General features: G+C 37.2%; 2 protein-coding genes across 2 annotated transcripts; one reads left to right on the plus strand and one right to left on the minus strand.

Annotated features, from left to right (window-relative positions):
* Nucleotides 1–734: 734 nt before the first annotated feature.
* Nucleotides 735–3,768, minus strand: vkorc1 (vitamin K epoxide reductase complex, subunit 1). The gene is made up of 3 exons (XM_067369796.1): nucleotides 3,421–3,768; nucleotides 2,278–2,387; nucleotides 735–1,297 (listed from the first exon to the last, which is right to left on the minus strand). The coding sequence occupies exons 1-3, from the start codon at nucleotides 3,609–3,611 to the stop codon at nucleotides 1,080–1,082; spliced, it is 519 nt and encodes a 172-aa protein (XP_067225897.1). The 5' UTR covers nucleotides 3,612–3,768; the 3' UTR covers nucleotides 735–1,079.
* A 2,418-nt stretch (nucleotides 3,769–6,186) lies between these two features.
* On the plus strand, nucleotides 6,187–19,143 carry mapk7 (mitogen-activated protein kinase 7). The gene is made up of 7 exons (XM_067369221.1): nucleotides 6,187–6,285; nucleotides 6,870–7,183; nucleotides 9,014–9,179; nucleotides 9,260–10,674; nucleotides 14,251–15,347; nucleotides 16,160–16,293; nucleotides 18,328–19,143. The coding sequence occupies exons 2-7, from the start codon at nucleotides 6,871–6,873 to the stop codon at nucleotides 18,479–18,481; spliced, it is 3,279 nt and encodes a 1,092-aa protein (XP_067225322.1). The 5' UTR covers nucleotides 6,187–6,285; nucleotide 6,870; the 3' UTR covers nucleotides 18,482–19,143.
* The last annotated feature ends 285 nt before the right edge of the window (nucleotides 19,144–19,428 follow it).

Below are 19,428 nucleotides of genomic sequence, written 5' to 3' on the forward strand. Positions count from 1 at the left end.
TTATGCCTAGAAACATCTTTGCATATGTGTTTTATCTTTTGTATCAAATTTTATACAACAGGGTTTTATGGCTCAGTGTGATATAGTGAGAAGCTACACTCAAGGAGGCATAAAAAATGCGCAATTTGGTGCAGATGCTGATATTTATATGGCCAAAAAGTAAAAAGAAATTCTGCTTGTAATGTAAATTAATGAGATTTGGTAACATTATTTACATAAAACACACACACACACACGTTTGTTTGACTATATTAGTGAAGATACTGCATAGACTTCCACTGATTTTATGTCAGGTTAATTATATTCTAATATATATTTAATAATAATATCCATGTGACAAAATACTGCTGTAAGCGCATGACATTCTGACCACAAGATGTCGCCATTTGATCACTAACTATATAGACTAAAATGACAGGCATCAGGTCAAAGTGCATGTGCAATATATACTAAACAGTATGTTAGAATATTTAGGATGATCTTACATAATTTGTCACCCCTTAAGAAGTTAAAAAAATAAATATAAAATGAAGTGTATTGCATTACTTTCATGGCTGGTACATTTGCTTCAGAAATCAGCAGAATATGTAAGTGGACAAGATGCTGAAAATTATATTATCTGTAAAATTAACTGCAAATCTTTAAAAACCTGAAGGCAGCAGCATTAAAGGGAAAAAACAAATCCAAATGCACTTAACATTTAATAGAAAATCTGACTTTATTCATCACAGAGCTTTAATCAAATGTTGATCAGATCTCATTTTCACATTAGGCTTCTTGTACATGTAACAGTCTGATCTGGATATAAATCACATGATCATCAGCATCCTAAAACATACTGTCTGGATGTTCTTTCATTCTGATAAATAATAAAATTGAAGCTTCCTCGTTTATTTGTGTTCATGAACGTGACGTCCAGATAATTGTTACCATACTTTTTTCTTTTTACTACTACCAGCTTGCAAATTGCCAGGATTTTCAATCATCTGTAAAATGTTTTATTTTAATGCATGTTTCTCTTTTTCCCCCAGATGTTAGAGACAGCTTAATCCTTAATATCTTTCAAACTCAAAAACATTTTATTTGCTCTTCGCTTTCTTCAGGTGTCCCTCCAGTCCCGTCCTTCTCTTTAGGTTTGTGTAGAGAAGTGCAAAGTTTATGATGTAGGTCGAGACACACACCACACAGAAATCACCCAAGACGAACGCAAGAATGACAGCTAGATACACTGATCCGGCCACTGAAACCCAAGAGGACATGACGAGGAAGAACGCTGATCGGCTGGACACTAGCTGACCTGTGACCAAAAAGACCAAAATTACATTTCAACATCCCCTTCAGACAATAAATCATACACCGATCAGGCATAACATCATGAGCACCTTCCTAATATTGTGTTAGTCACTCTTTTGCTGCTAAAACAGCCCTGACCCCTCGAGGCATGCACTCTTCTAGACCCCTGAAGGTGTGCTGTGGTATCTGCACCAAGATGTTAGCAGCAGATCCTTTAAGTTCTGTAAGTTGTGAGGTGGAGCCTCCATGGATCAGACATTGTTCAGCACATCCCACAGATGTTCGATTAGATTGGTCCTGATTAGATCCTGGTGCCATCATGTGTTCCCCAGGTAAGAGACGCACACACACCCGGCCATCCATGTGACGAAAAAGAGGACAGGATTCAAACTGTGATGCACTGTGTATTCTGACACCTTTCTATCAGAACCAGCATTATCTTCTTGAGCAGTTTGAGCTACAGCAGCTCGTCTGTTGGATCGGACCACACAGCCTTCGCTCGCCATGTGCATCAATGAGCCTCGGCCGCCCAATGACCCTGTCACCGGTTCACCTTTGTTCCTTCCTTAGACACTTTTGATAGATACTGACCACTGCAGACCGGGAACACCCCACAAGAGCTGCAGTTTTGGAGATGCTCTGATCCAGTCGTCTAGCCATCACAATTTGGTCCTTGTCAAACTCGCTCAAATCCTTACGCTTGCCCATTTTTCCTGCTTCTAACACATCAACTTTGAGGACAAAATGTTCACTTGCTGCCTAATATATCCACCCACTGACAGGTGCCGTGATGAAGAGATAATCAGTGTTATTCACTTCCCCTGTCAGTGCTCATAATGTTATGCCTGATCGGTGTATATACAATAATCACAAAAAGAGCAAAATTAGGATTTATTTGCAGATGTCACTTGGTTTGATATTTTGTTATTGTTGAATTAGTTTTTGGGGTCCCGGTATAAACATTAGTTTCCTAACAGCGCTTACCCAAACCCAACTGCAGCATATAGAAAATGATTCCCAACACACTGTTCGGCTGATTCAACACACTGTCTTTGGAAGTAAAGATCTGGACGAGCCCAAATCCACGTCCCCATCTGAAAGAAGGATCAAAGTTTCAGGGGTTGATAACATCATTTGCCTGTTAATATTCACTATTTCCATAAAATCAAAATAATTATAGATAATCAATATCGGCTGGTAAAAGCAAATTTTCACACTATCGGCCAATAGTAACAGCCGCTAATCCTGTCAATCAGAAGAGAGCAGGAAAATGCATTGAATTTGTGTTTTGTGTAAAGAAAGTGGAAGAAACCAGTCTGTTGATCAATATTAATAGAAATTATATGATTTAATAACATTCAGAAAGTTAAGAAATATTAATTTAATCTTCAGAATGTGTGTTAATATTAATTTGAGTCATGTGTTTGTTTATAACTGATAACTCTGAAACAAGCTGAAGAGAATAAAGTTTTTATTTGCATTTCTTTCTAAATATAATAATTAAAAATAGAATGATAAATTAAGAATTATAATGAAATCATTAATAATTTACAAGGTGGTATAAAAGGCAGAACCCCCAAACTATCGGTAGATATCACTGAATAATCGGCTATCGGTGGAGAAATGTAGTATCAGTGAATCTCTAAAAATAATCATGGACTGGTACATTTTGGCTTTTCATAACTCTTTTCTTCAGACTAGTGGAAAGAAAACATACAAATTAAACTTTTAAGTGTTTGATTTATTGTATTTTCAATTACAATAGGCCTACACATATGTTTTTGTTTTCAAAATTAGTCTTTTTCTTATGAACGGAGTCAGAAATCTCCACTTGAGCAGCAGCAAGACCAAACACTGCATTTTCATAACTATAGATATTCAGAAGGTTTTCACACAGGGGTTTGTTCATATATCATGTGACTAATTTTATGCAACATTTTATTCCTAAAAACATTGTGGCTGTATTCAAATATGTGCAGATCTAATTAGATAATGCCTTAATTGCATATTTAAACATAACATTTTAGAAAACGTGAAATGTTTGTGACTCTTAATGTTATCAGTCAACTGGGGAAATATGGAAATATGGTGCATGAAAACTGCCTCGACTGAAATGAACGCATTTACCTGGAGGTGAAGACCTTAGAGCAGCTCACGGAATGGCCCAGGTCGCACATCGCGCGATATTCGGGATCGTTCTCCCGGGAAAGTTCTACGTGTAGCGCGTAAACCGACAGAACTAAACCCAGAAAACAGAGGATGAAGCGAACGCTATATTCCCATTTTGGAACTCCAGTAGTTGAATTGCTCGAGGACATTGCAGTGACAGTGTCAAGAGGTTTTATAAGAAATTATTTAATTTACAAAAGCCTGTTTTGCAGACTTGTAGACTAAAGTTGCTACTCTTACGTGCAACGTGTAATTGTAGAATATGTAACTTCGACTCCCACCTTGCCACAAATGTATTGCAACGTGGAAAAGCCTGAAGCAAGAGCTGTGATTGGTCCAAAGTACTCAAACGCGTGGCATCATGACCTATACTTGGGATTTTACTTCTATAACGGTTTCCAATGGGATGATACGTTTTGTCCTCCAGGGGGCGCTTCGCGGCTCAGAATGTCTAAAGCCCCATTGAGTCTTATTCATATCTCTGTAAATCCACTAAAAATTTAATCCTTTTAATCTATTACGTTCAAATATTGGTTACTGACATTTGAATTTAAATCTACCACAACACTCTAATACATGCCCAATCACTGATTAGTCTGTACTGATCAGTGCTGAGAAAAGTCTGATGGGAGATAACGTGCACTGACTAAAAAAGCTTTAAAGGATTAGTTCACTTTCAAATAAAATTTTCCTGATAATTTACTCACCCCCATGTCATCCAAGATGTTCATGTCCTTCTTTCTTCAGTCAAAAAGAAATGAAGGTTTTTGATGAGAACATTCCATGATTATTCTCCATATAGTGGACTTCAATCGCCTCCAGACGGTTGAAGGTCAAAATTACCGTTTTAGGACATACAGCGTAAAATTTTTGGAGAATTCGGAAATGCGGTTTTGGAACATGTGTGTTTATAAAGCATATACATTTAATTTTTTTTCAAAAATGACCGATCATTTCTCTAGATAAGACCCTTATTCCTCGTCTGGTATCGTTTAAAGCCCTTTGAAGCTGCAATGAAAATGTAATTTTGACCTTCAACCGTTTGGAGATCATTGAAGTCCACTATAAGGAGAATGATCCTGGAATGTTTTCATCAAAAACCTTCATTTCTTTTTGACTGAAGAAATAAAGACATGAACATCTTGGATGACGTGGGGGTGAGTAAATTATCAGGAAAATTTTATTTGAAAGTGAAGTCATCCTATAAGAGAAAATTGAAAATACAAAGTAAATATTTAAATCCAGCCCTGTTGCTTTGTACATACCGAGTACATACGGTCGGTCAGTGTCCAGTTAGATTAATACCTTTTGCAATGTAAACAATGATGTAAACACTGGCCTTGTCCGGTTTGGAGGATTCATTCTAAATGTACTTTTATCGTATGGTGGCACCAAATATCAAGAAATTAAAAACAAATAAGTAAATAAATAAATGCAATAATAGGGAATTAATGAAAGGAATAGGAATATATGACTTGATAAACAAAGTAAGTAAAATATATATATATATATACTGTACAGTCCAAAAGTTTGGAACCACTAAGATTTTTAATGTTTTTAAAAGAAGTTTCGTCTGCTCAAGGATACATTTATTTAATTAAAAATACAGTAAAAACAGTAATATTGTGAAATATTATTACAATTTAAAATAACTGTTTTCTATTTGAATATATTTCACAAAGTAATTTATTCCTGTGATCAAAGCTGAATTTTCAGCATCATTACTCCAGTCTTCAGTGTCACATGATCCTTCAGAAATCATTCTAATATGCTGATTTGCTGCTCAAGAAACATTTAATGTGTACAATTGTACAAAATATTTGTGTACAATATTTTTTTTCAGGATTATTTGATGAATAGAAAGTTCAAAAGAACAGTGTTTATTTGAAATCTAATCTTTTGTAACATTATAAATGTCTTTACTTTTGATTGATTTAATGCATCCTTGCTGAATAAAAGTATTCATTTCTTTAATTTCTTTTCAAAAAAATAAAAATAAAAATTCTTACTGACCCCAAACTTTTGAACGGTAGTGTATAATGCTACAGAAGCTTTGTATTTCAGATAAATGCTGTTCTTTTGAACTTTCTATTCATCAAGGAATCCTGAAAAAAAAAGTACACAACTGTTTTCAACATTGATAATAATCATAAATGTTTCTTGAGCAGCAAATCAGCATATTAGAATGATTTCTGAAGGATCATGTGACACTGAAGACTGGAGTAATGATGCTGAAAATTCAGCTTTGCATCACAGGAATAAATTACTTTGTCAAATATATTTAAATAGTACACAGTTATTTTAAATTGTAATAATATTTCACAATATTACTGTTTTTTTTTTTTTTTTTACTGTATTTTTAATTAAATAAATGTAGCCTTGGTGAGCAGACGAAACTTCTTTTAAAAACATTAAAAATCTAAGTGGTTCCAAACATTTTGACTGTACTGTATATATGTTAATTTTTATTTTTGTTTAATTTCTGCGGGTTTGGGTCTCCATATTTTGGGTTTAGAAATGACTCTATAGTAGTTAACATGCTAAAGAAAGTGCGCGTCTTTTTTATTTACACTCGATTCATCAGTGTCGACGCCGCCCAAAGAATGACCCTATTCCACACTTCAAAAGAGCCCGCCCCTCGAGCATATTGTCTAATCCCATTGGTTTATCCACTTGCAAGCATACAGCCGATTGGCAGCTCTGCTGCCGTTCAAACACAATACGGAAGAATACAAGGAAGTAAAACAGGGGATTGTGCTAGCGAAGAATAGACATGCTTTGAAAGAACCGCTCCGAATTCCCACTGCTTCAATATATTAACAGGTAATTATTACCGCTTTCATAACCCAACATTTGCTTTTATTTGTCTTTGTTCTGACATGAAAAAAAGAAAGGCTGAATATATTATCTTTAAAGCTGTTTTGGGACCAGTAGGCTCTCACGCCCCTGCGGCAAATAAGCAGGATTAATTGCTCACAAACAACAGCTACGCCCTGCTGGACCTGTAGTATGTTATCCCATAATGAGCAATTACAAAGAAGTGATTAGCAGTGTGTGTTTTTTTGTTATTTTACGGCTTCACGTCTAAGATACTCACTCCTCTATGTGCACCTTGCATTGTTGTGTTTCTTAAAACATTAAATACACAGAGCTTGTTTTGTTTTGTGGATTTTTTTTATTATTTCAAACAAATAGTTAAAAATGTGCTCCGTGAAAGTGGCGCTGTTCTTGAAATAGGCTACTGTAAATTATTGTCTGTTTTGTTACTGATTAAAAGGAAAGGTTAGTTAGATTGTGCATTAACTATCTGGAACTTTTAAATTGTCCAAGAGACGTTTAGAGTCCATTAAAATAAGCAAAATTTACAATCTTGAGCCTAGAACTGATCTCTGAATGTTTTGTTTCAGAATGTCATCCAATGAAAGGGACGAGACAAATGACACTCAAGCAGTGCCGACCCATAAAGCCTCAGAGGGCAACGGCAGGAGAGAGGGCGACACGGACAACAACCATCACAGAAGCGCTACAGAAGGACCCCCTCAAACTAGCGATGACACGTCCATTGTAACAGATACAACTACTGTTGCAGATAAGAACTTGGCTCTGCTCAAAGCCCACTCCTTAGATGTGAAGTTTGAAGTTGGTGAAGAATATGACGTTATTGAGACCATTGGCACAGGTGCTTATGGTGTGGTCTCATCAGCCCGAAGACGAGACAATGGTAAGGGTGCCAACATGCATGTCGGACTAAATGTTAGAATCCATTTATTATTATATCATTATTATTATTATTATTACTACAGCTTTATTAATATATGATGTTATGCCCCCCCTTTGTCTAGGGGTTGCGGGAGAGTAACATAAATAAATAAATTAAAACGTATCCCTATGAAAAACAGGGCCAAAAATGAGAGAGTTGTATCTGTCTGCACTCCTAGCACTCAAACAAACACAGATGAACTCTTTGAAAAGGGTTTATTCAAAATAAAGTCTCTTATAACCATTAAAAATAAGGCAAAACAATAGAGAACTCAAACAAGTAATGATAAATAATGAGAAGATGCTTCTAGCTTCAGGAGGGGGTTAGAGCCAAAATAACAAACAAAAGGAGTAAGCTACCTGGGAGTAAGGGAGTCTAAATAACCTATCAAATAAACAACAAATCTCTTACCTGACTACTTTACTAACCGAAAACAGGGGTTAGTAAAAACAAAAGGCACCCACTTCTCTACTGCATCTGCAAACAATGATAATGGGGCAATACAACATATTTCTTAAAGAAGCTTTCACTACAGTAGATACATGAGCCATGCTCTCTCTGGGGAATATCACGCGCTTCATGTGTAAATGCAAGCTCCTCTCCATACTCTAACGAGGAACAGGTGGCATCAATTAGACTCCTGCTAGAGGACAGGGAGGAACAGAGGAAAACAGGGAAAAAAACTACACTTCCCAGCAGGCAGTTGGCATCAAGAAGACACAGTCACATACACATTCACAAAATTAAACAATGAATGACATGCGTCCTGGGACGTAACAATGATTATTACATATTAATACTGTAGTTGTAATAATAATAATAATAATAATAATATACTAATAATGCTGTAATAATAATAATAATTATTATGATTGTTGTTATTATTACCAGGGACATTATTTGCCGTTTATTAAAATGCAATAAGTATATTTTGTATACTTATTTTATGCAAGTATTATATTTTTAAGATAATGTATTATAATTAGGGCTGTTAATCGATAATGTTAAAGTAGTGAACGATTAAAGGGTTAGTTCGCCCGAAAATGAAAATTCTGTCATTTATTACTCACCCTCATGTTGTTCCACATCCGTAAGACTTTCTTTCATCTTCGGAACACAAATAAAGATTTTTTTAATGAAGTCTTAGTGATTTCTGACCCTCCATTGACAGTCCATGCAACTACCATTCAAAGAGATTGTAAAACGAATCCATATGAATTGAGCGGTTTAGTCCAAATTTTCTGAAAAGAGACAATCATTTTATATGATGAACAGATTTAATTTAGGTTTTTCATTTTGGGGTGAACTATAAGAGAATGAACAAATGTAAAGGATAAGTTCACTTTCAAATAAAAATTAGCCCAAGCTTTTGTCATCCTCAAGCCATCCTAGGTGTATATGACTTTCTTCTTTCTGATGAACATAATTGAAGAAATATCCTGACGCATCTAAGCTTTATACTGGCAGTGAACAGGGTTCACGAGTATGAGCTGAAGAAAGTGCTTCCATCCACATCCATGCATCATAAACATATTCCACACGGCTCCAGGGGGTTAATAAAGGCCTTCTGAAGTGAAAAAGCGAAAAAAATTACCATATTTAACAAGTTATGAAGTAAAATATCTAGCTTCGGCCAGACCGCCTTCCGTATACAATATACAAAGAAAGTGTAAAACACTTGCAGTTCAAAAAGCTTATTTTATGTCTTACGCCTTCCCTATTCAACTAACAGAAAAAGTGTACCTGACACGACGCCAGTTTACAGGAATCTAATGTTATTTATGCATTCAGGCCAGCAGGTGGCAATAAAGAAGATCCCTAATGCCTTTGAGGTTGTGACGAATGCCAAACGCACGTTGAGAGAGCTGAAGATTCTGAAGCACTTCAAACACGACAACATCATCGCCATTAAAGATATTCTCCAGCCTGTGGTCCCTCACTCGGCTTTCAAATCAGTGTAAGCTTGGGTACGAAATAGCATGCACTGCATTTTCTCTCTTCATATATGGTGTGCTAAAAGTGTCTCTCGTTCTTTAGGTACGTGGTTCTTGACCTCATGGAGAGCGACCTGCATCAGATCATTCACTCCCGGCAACCTCTGACTCCAGAACACACACGCTACTTCCTGTACCAGCTGTTAAGAGGCCTAAAATACATTCATTCGGCCAACGTCATTCACCGCGATCTCAAACCGTCCAACCTGTTGGTCAATGAAAACTGCGAGCTGAAGATCGGTGACTTCGGCATGGCACGTGGATTGAGCGCGTCCCACTCCGAAGAGTCACGTTCCTTTATGACCGAGTACGTGGCCACCCGCTGGTACCGCGCGCCTGAGCTCATGTTGTCCCTGCACCACTACAGCTTGGCCATCGACCTCTGGTCTGTGGGCTGCATCTTCGGCGAGATGCTCGGCAGGAGGCAGATGTTTCCGGGGAAAAACTACGTGCATCAGCTGCAGCTGATTCTTTCGGTTTTGGGCACGCCACCCGAGAGCATCGTCAGCACGATAGGGTCGGACCGGGTGCGCTCTTACGTACGGAGCCTCCCTTCAAAAACGGCAGAACCGCTTGCAGCACTGTATCCACAGGCCGAGCCCAATGCGCTGGACTTGTTGGCCGCGATGCTCCGCTTTGACCCTCGTGAAAGGATCAGTGCATGTCAGGCGCTAGAACACCCCTACCTCGCTAAGTACCATGACCCTGACGACGAGCCGGTGTGCGTTCCCGCCTTCGATTTCGAGTTCGACCGGCAGCCCATGGGCAAAGAACAAATCAAAGAAGCTATACTAACAGAAATTGGGGACTTCCATAAGAAGAAGCAGGGTGTTAGGAAGAGGATCCAGTTTAAGCCACTCCATTCTTCTGGTTCGGCGGTGGTCGGCGTCTCCGGTAACACCCTTTGCGCGGCTGCACAGTCTCAAAACCTGAATGATACAGCACAAACTTGCCAACAGCACAATCTCAACTACAAACCAACAGACGGTACACAAACTCAACTTCAAGCCCGACATCATCTCGCTCAGATTTTGCCACATTTAGCTCAATCGGTAAGCTGCCAGGATGTGGACATGCTCAGCGCGAACTCCGACGGCCAGCCTGAAACCATCGATCTGACCACTCCCACAGACAAGGACACGTCTTTTACTGAACCAGTGACGGACTGCGCAAAAAAGGAGCTTGTCTCATCCAATCGCGCTCTTCCCAAACAAATGCCTCCGTCCCATCCCATCTCTCAGACTCCACCCACTTCAAGTCTTCCGCAGTCTATGCCTTCACTCTCGCTCACGCAGTCCCAAGCTCAGTCGCTCTCTGAAAACCTCTCTCGTTCCCTTGGAAAAGGAGGGAAAGTGACAACCGGGGAAGGCACAAAAAAAGAGGGAGCAATTTCAGATAACACAAAAGCAGCTCTCAAAGCTGCTTTGCTCAAATCTGCGCTAAGGCAGAAGGCTCGAGGTGAGAGTTTGCAGTGTGTGTGTGGCCATAGACTACTTAGCAATTATGACTACTTTATATATCTTATGTCAGTGCCATTGTTTTGTCTCAAGATGCACACCAGTAATGTTTTCTTTCTAAGGCACGTTTATAAAAGCGAATTGTCCTAATGGAACTAAGGCTTAATCCTGGCTTAATCTAAGCCCTGTCTGTGAAACCAGGCTGAAGAGTTTTTCGAACTTTGATGCCACAGACTCCATATATGATGATCCCCATGTGAGGATGCCTCTTCCTAAAATATAAAATCTAACTAATTCATGCATAAAAATCCAAGAAATGTTTCTTGATCAGCAAATTAGCATATTAGAATTTAGATTTCTGAATACTAGAGTAATAATGCTGAAAATTCAGCTTTACCAGCACAGAAATAAATTATGTTTTAAAATATATTAAAATAGAAAACAGCTATTTTATATTATAATAATGATACAGTATTTCTGTTTTTACTGAACTGTACTTTTGCAGCCATGAAAAACTTATTTTAAAAAAACAACAATGACAAAAAAAAAATCTTACGGACCCCAACAATATAAATATTATACGTACAATTTGATATGGTAAATATTTTGTTTTTATTAAGTTGACTCTTTTTTTTTTTCTACCCACCAAGAGAAAACTCTGTAAACTTTGTAAAAGTCCCCCTGTAGTCAATAATATTCACCTTTGAGACCAAAATGACATTTAAAATTGTTTTTCCTGGGAAAAAAAATTATTCATGCCTTAAAAAAGCTTGAATGTAACTCTACACCTTTGCTTCAGGTAGCATACATGGAACCATGTATATGCAAATTAGCCCCACCTCCACTCACTCACACCATTTTAGAGATCCACAATGGCAAGAGGACATACTGGTTTAAAGGGTTAGTTCACCCAAAAATGAAAATTCTTTCATTTATTACTCACCATCATGTCGTTCCACATCCTTTGTTCATCTTCGGAACATAAAATGAGATGTTTTTGATGAAGTCTGAGAGGTTTCTGTCTCTCCAAAGAGATCCAGTGCAACTACCATTCCAAGGTCCAGAAAGGTAGGAAAAAGACATTATTAAAATACTCCATGTGACTCCAGTGGCTTAAACGTGAGTGCTTTGTTTGCGCAAAAAAAACACAATTTACCACTTTACTTACAAAAATATTGATCTGGATTGTGCATTCACAAGAGCATCACGACGCATGTGTTTTGTGTTCACGCGAGAGCTGGCACTGTTGCATGAACATGCTTTGGATAATATTATTTTGTTTAAATTATGTTTTTTTTGCACAAAGTACTCGCGTTGCTTCATAAAATTGATTTTAAGCCACTGGAGTCACATGGAGTATTTTAATTATGTCTTTTTCCTACCTTTCTAGACTTTGGAGTGGTAGTTGCATTGGATCTCTATGGAGAGACAGAAACCTCTCAGACTTCATTTGTGTTCCGAAGATGAACAAAAGTCTTATGGATGTGGAACGACTCAAGGGTGAGTAATAAATTAGAGAATTTTTATTTTTGGGTGAACCAACCCTTTAATTCAGCCATATACAGTGGCATGAAACAGTATGTGAACCCCTTGCAGAATCTGTGAAAATGAGAATTATTTTAATAAAATGAGAGGCATAATAAAAAATGCATGTTATTTTTTGTTTAGTACTGTCCTGAGTAAGATATTTTACATAAAAGATTTTTGCATTTACTTCACAAGACGAAACAATAGCTGAATTTATTAAAATAACTCCATTCATAAGTATGTGAACCATTGATTCTCAATACTGTGTGTGGTTACCTGATGATCCACGACTGTTTTTATGTTTTGTGATGGTTGTCTCTTGTTTGTCCTGAGCAGTTAAACTGAGCTCTGTTCTTCAGAAAAATCCTCCAGTTCCTGCAGATTCTTCAGTTTTCAAGCATTTTTTGCATATTTGAACCCTTTCCAGCAGTGACTGTAGGATTTTGAGATCTGTGTTTTCATACTGAGGACAACTGAGGGACTCAAACTCAACTATTAAAAAAGGTTCAAACATTCACTGATGCTCCAGAAGGAAACACGATGCATTAAGAGTCGGGGTGTGAAAACTTTTGAACAGGATGAAGATGTCACAATTTTTCTTATTTTGTTTAAATATCATTGTTTTTCATTTAGTACTGCCCTTCGGAACCAACAGAAGATACTTGCATGTTTCTCGGCAGAAAAATTACAATTATTATTATTAATTTCAAAGTACAATTTACCTTGATATTTGAATTCAAAAGTTTTCACCCCTCGACTTAATGCATTGTGTTTCCTTCTGGAGCATCAGTGAATGTTTGAACCTTTTTTAATAGTTGTGTTTGAGTCCCTCAATTGTCCTCAGTGTGAAAAAATGAATCTCAAAATCCTACAGTCACTGCTGGAAAGGGTTCAAATATGCAAAAATGCTTGAAAACTGATGAATCTGCAGGAGCTGGAGGATTTTTCTGAAGAACAGAGATCAGTTTAACTGCTCAGGACAAACAAGAGACAACCATCACAAAACACAAAAACAGTCGTAGATCATCAGGTAACCACACACAGTATTGCGAATCAACGGTTCACATACTTATGAATGGGGTTATTTTAATAAATTCAGCTATTGTTTTGTCTTGTGAACTAAATGCAAACATCTTTTATGTAAAATATCTTACTCAGGACAGTACTAAACAGAAAATAACATGCATTTTTTTTATTATCCCTCTTATTTTATTAAATTCATTCTCATTTTCACAGATTCTGCGAGGGGTTCACATAATTTTTCATGCCACTGTATGTTTGAACCAGAAAAAGTGGAAGAGTGAATTACACAGCCTCATCTACAAAGTCGGTGTATCAGAATGGTGATGTGTTTTATGTATCTCTCTCTACAACGTTGGACACATAACAGTAATTAATATGATTAGCCTTCGGCTTGACCACATTATCAAACAGCTAATAATGTGTTGCTAATGTTACACAAACCATGTTCCCGTTCCCCATCTCGGAGTCAGACAGCTGCCTTCTAACAATCAGCATCCTTAGAAACGCTTTGAACAATTTAGAAAGTCAGTGGAGAAAGACATATAGTTCATCATAATAACGTCATATACATCATACACATAATTCACTCGCTATATTGCTAAATGTACCCAATTTTTCATATCAACAGGAAAATATTCCAGGATAACCTGGCTTCTCTTGAGATTCCCCTGCTTCAGAGCGATCATAGTTAATGATATGCTAAAGCCTGCTGACACGTTGACATGATTGGTTACAAGGTAGTTTGTGACGCCACAGACACCAGCGATTTCAACCGCGTTTTTGAGACTTTTTTTTTTTTTTTTTCACAGCAGTTTAAATGAAAAAATACTCAACAACGGTGTTGACCTATGAATTTGCACGTGTTTTTTTCTTAAAGCATATTAAAAACACCACATAGACATATAAACAACATTAAAATGTTTTTGTTTCTCTTACTTGCCTTGTCCTATGATATTAATTTATTTTTCCCTTATCCAAGAAAATGACAAGTATGATCATGATAAACATACTGATTTTTCTTCCCCAGATGGAGGCTCTGCAGCTCATGGTATAGATTTACTTAGAGAAGCCGCTGGAAGTTTATCCTCGTCGCTCTCCTCCTGTAACTCTGGTCCTGAGCATAAAAAGCCAGTCACGGCTCAGGAGAGACAACGAGAGAGGGAAGAGAAGCGGAGGAAGAGGCAGGAGCGTGCTATGGAGCGAAAGAGGAAGCTGAAAGAGAAGGAGAAAAAGGAGGGGAAACGAGGAGAATCTTTGGGTGGCGTTTTACTCAGCGACAACGACAAGAAGCTGTTGGAGCGCTGGGGACGAATGATGGACAACCGAGCGGACAAATCGCAGACAGCAGAAACCAATGGTGCCAAAAACAATGAGAGCAAGACGGTCCAAATCCAGCCAGCAACAGGAAGCAACCTCGTAAAAACAAACTCGGTCGGGGGGGAATCATTGCCGCCAAAACAACCCAACGAAGTGCCACAAATTCTGCCTCAAATGGGACAGTGTGTCACTGCTGGAATATTCCATCCAACTCCGAACCGTGACGCAGCACCCGTCTCTTTAGGTCCAGCTCAGAATGGAGACGTTGGCATAGTTACAGTAGGAGGAGGCGGAAATGTTGGAGGTTTAGGTGTGGTTACGGCCCCATGTGCCTTCGCCAAAAACAACATATTAAAACCTCAGTTTCTGAGTGTTGGAACAATGTTCACCGGTCTTGAGAACTGGACAGGGACACCTCAACACAAAACCCACCAGCCTCCACCAGAACTGAACAATCCCACTCACACAGGCTTTGCACACTTGCAAACCCAGCAGAAGCCCGTCCCACAGTCCAACACTCACATCCAGCTGCTGCCGCTGGAACCCTTTATGACTAAACCACCAGCCCTGAACCCCAGCATTGGCATTTCGAACACCAGCACGAATCCAGAGACCGGCGATGGTCCTCAAACCCTGGACAAACTTTGCGTTTTGGGGGACCGACAGAATGGCTCTCATTCACAGGGCCCTTTAAAACAGCCTCCAGCAGCTGCAGCTCAACCCTGCCTTAGTCTCACTGACACAGGACAGTCGACAAACAGCATTCCTGATATCCACACTGTCACACAGCAGCTCTCAAAGTCACAGGTGAAGATTTAGCCATAATATATGACTGTGAGCCTTCTTTCAATATGAGCGAATGAATTCATTTCTTTTTATACAGTTTCATTGTCCGCTAGATGAAAATCCAGTCTGATCGCTTGGAAAAGTGACACCTGATCTCAACATGACACTTAATTTGAGTTATTGAGTAATCACGGTCATTGATAACCTGAAACCAATAGGAAAATTTTAAATGGATATTTCTAGGCCTGAAAAATAAATGGAAACAAGTCAAATCTTAAAATGTCATGGAAATTTTGGTAGTTTGTAGTTGTTTTCTGCTCCAAAATATTACATGAGCTAGATATAAAGTAAACAGTGACATTATTCTAATTATATATCATTATTATCATTTTATATATATATATATATGTATATAATATATATATACTTTATTAAACCTATACCCCTTAAGAGATCATGCATTATTATTTTTATTTTACTATAATTTATATATTTAGTGAATTTTATTATTTACAAATATATAGAGGCCTGTTTCTACAGCAGGGTAATGAAGAAAAATTTAATTTTGAGATAAAGTTAAAAATAATAATTCACATTGTGATATATAAAGTCACAATTGGGAAAAATAAAGTTACCTTTTAATGTTACTTTGTGATTGAAATTGGCTTCCATTTTTATGTTTATGTATATTTATGTTTCTTAATTGTGTTTGGAAAACATAATCACTACTTTGCACACTGCACTATATTTATTCTACATTTATATTTGACTTTGAACTCATTCATTTGTTTCATTCTTCTCTTTAATCTCAACTTTGTCCTTTTCCCTGCCAGGTTGAAGACATTTTGCCGCCGGTTTTCTCAGTGACCCCGAAAGGCAGTGGAGCTGGATACGGTGTAGGCTTCGACCTCGATGACCTCCTCACTCAGTCTCTTACTGAACTCCAGCACTCCGACCTCAGGGAAAGGTCAGTTCAAATCTCAGTGATCGCAAAGTGCACACTCTATTTTTGAACTGTACGTCACTGCAAATTACAACGCTTGACTCTTGTGTACAGTACCAGTCAAAAATTGGGAAACATTATTATTTTTTAATGTTTTTGAAAGAAATATGGAAGCTTGTTTCTGCCGTGAAATAAAACATAAAAAAGGTAATTGCGACTTTTATCTCACAATTCTGAGTTTTTTCTCACAATTGCGAGTTATAAAGTCAGAATTGAAAGATATAAACTCACAATTGCGTATTATAATGTGCAGTTGTGAGGGGAAAAAGGGGAAAATTTAACAGAATTGCGAGTTTATATCTCACAATTCTGACTTTATAACTCACAATTGCATGTAATAAAGTCAGAATTGCGAGATATAAGCTTGCAATTGCGAGAAAAAAGTAATATAACACGCAATTCTGACTTTATATCTCGCAATTTCAAGTTTAAATCTTGCAATTCTGAGAAATCAAGTCAGAATTGTGAGATGCAAACTTGCAACTGCGAGTGAAAAAAGTCTTGTGAGAAAAAAGTTGCAATTACCAATTATTCCATAATTATGATTATGGAAACAGGCTTCCATAATCAAGCCTGCATTTATTTAATCAAAAAATGGTTTTATATTTTAATATACTTTAAAATATAATTTATTTCTGTGATTCAAAGCTGAATTTTCAGCATCATTACTCCAGTCTTCTGTGTCACATGATCCTTCAGAAATCATTCTAATATGCTGATCTGATACTCCGTTATTATCAATGTTGGAAACAGTGTTTCTTAATATATTTATGGAACTTGTGATACTTTTTTTCATGGTTCATTGATGAATTAAACGTTAAAAGGAACAGCATTTATTCAAAATAGAAATCTTTTCTAACAACAAAAATCTTTACTATCTTTTTAACAATTTAACACATTCTTGCTGGAAAAAAAATACTGACCCCATACTTTTGGGTGGTAGTGTATATTGTTACAAAAGATTTATGTTTTGAATAAATGCTTTTCTTTTTAAACTTTTAATTCATAAAAGAATCACAGAAAAAAGTAACACGGGTTATAAAAAATATTAAGCAGCACAACCATTTCTAACATTTATAATAAATCAGCATATTAGAATGATTTCTGAAGGATCATGTGACACTGAAGACTGGAGAAATGGCTGATAAATTCAGCATGACATAAATAGAAATAGAAACGCAAAAAGAGACTTTCAAAAACATTAAAAATAGTAATGTTTCCAAAGTTTTGACCAGTACTGTACATATTGGGAATATCATTGGCTCTGTGGTGAATTGCTAATGCTCCTCTATTGTGGTTCACTTAGGACAGGGGTCGGCAACCCAAAATGTTCAAAGAGCCATATTGGACCAAAAAAACATCTGTCTGGAGCCGCAAAAAAATTAAAAGCCTTATATAAGCCTTATATGAAGGCAACACAGTCTGTAAGTGTATATTAGCTATATTAGTCTACTATCAAAATGACTAAGTAGGCTACAAATACATAATGAGGTATTCCCGAAGTATATATTTAAAAACTGCTGAAAGCTAAAGAAAAAAGAAGCAAATGGATCGGTGCAATTCATAGAAACAGCTGGACTCTAGTAGAGAAACATGGATTTGCATTTATCATTTTGTGTCAAATTGTTGGATTGTGAGGTAAAATCATACCTTATATATTGTATTGTTATATATTATGTTGACAAATCATCAATTAAATATTTTCCATATTTTGCATAATTGTGTGTTTTAAAATAAACACTGACAAAAACTATAACATTACTATAAAACTATATGTTTTAGGGCTGGACAATATGACGATATAACATTGATATAAGTGATTACGCGGATTTAAACATACCTATATTGTAACGTTAGTTATATAAAATATTCACAGGCAGATTTGCTTTTATGTATTTCTCCGGGTTGCCGACCTCCGACTTAGGATAAAAGCGTCTACTTATTGTATTAAAGTAAATAAATGTACATTTCAATGGTCTCGTTTCTTGTTTTCATTAGCCACAATGACTTGGCCCCCCTGTCTGCATCCCTGCTTTCTGATTGGCTCGAGGTACACCGCATGACCCCTGCTGACATGGAGTCACTTCAGCAGGAGCTCCAGCTCGGATCTCCCATGATCCTCTCGGACAACTCAACACTTCCTGATACCTGATCAGTACATGCATTTCATCTCCATCACCTCATAGAACCGTTTGCGGTCCGTGAACAGAGGAACTTGATAGCTGTATTGTCTACCAGTGTACTAGACCTAGAGTGGGTAGAGAGAATATCTTTGAGGCTCCAAATTATTAAGGTCTTACCCAGAAAAGTGCCTTTATCTTTAATGGGTTCACATACATTATTTATTTGTGCCAACATTAAAGTATGATGCTGTTCGGTTCTTAAGGGGGCTTCCATTCTCAGAATTTCAGTGCCATTGTAAAGCATTTCAGATCCAGGGAAGAAGAGTTCAGCTGTGCTAGTGCCATTGATTCACCCTGGAATTATTCAGCTGATTTTAAAGAACATTCAAGCCGACAGCAATGAAATGGCTGTAGTTTAGCAGACCAGTGTTTAAAGCTATTTTTTAGTACACTACAGTAGGAGTCGCCACCAGGGCAGCAGTATTACTGTGATGAAACACAATAAGGGCAGCAGAGCACAATGGCATAGTTACTGGAGACTGTAGAGAGTAGTGCAGAGCAGAAAAACATTTCATTCGATGTTGCATGAATGCCTTGTAGAAAATAGTGACACTTGCTGCACCAACATGCAGATTTGTTCAGTTTTACACCAGCACCGGAAAAAGTATTGTTGTCTTGAATAAAGCTCTCAAAGGGATTTTGTTGTATTCTTTTGCAGTGTTCTGTTGTTTATTTACACAGAAGGCACTAAGTAGTAATATGCAAATTCACCTTGACTAAGCCATGCCCTTTTGTTATTCTTGCAAAAAGTAATGCATAAATCAAAACATTTCTATTTGTTTTTCATTTTAAAAAGCGTTTATGCAATTATGTGATGAAAAAGTCAAAAGCTTCTCTGTAAAATGAAAACGAGAAGCGTCATTTGAGTCATTAGACTGAATCAATACATACATTCAGTTATATTAAAGGGATAGTT

The sequence above is a fragment of the Chanodichthys erythropterus genome, chromosome 19, assembly GCF_024489055.1.
Source record: "Chanodichthys erythropterus isolate Z2021 chromosome 19, ASM2448905v1, whole genome shotgun sequence".
Taxonomy (NCBI): domain Eukaryota; kingdom Metazoa; phylum Chordata; class Actinopteri; order Cypriniformes; family Xenocyprididae; genus Chanodichthys; species Chanodichthys erythropterus.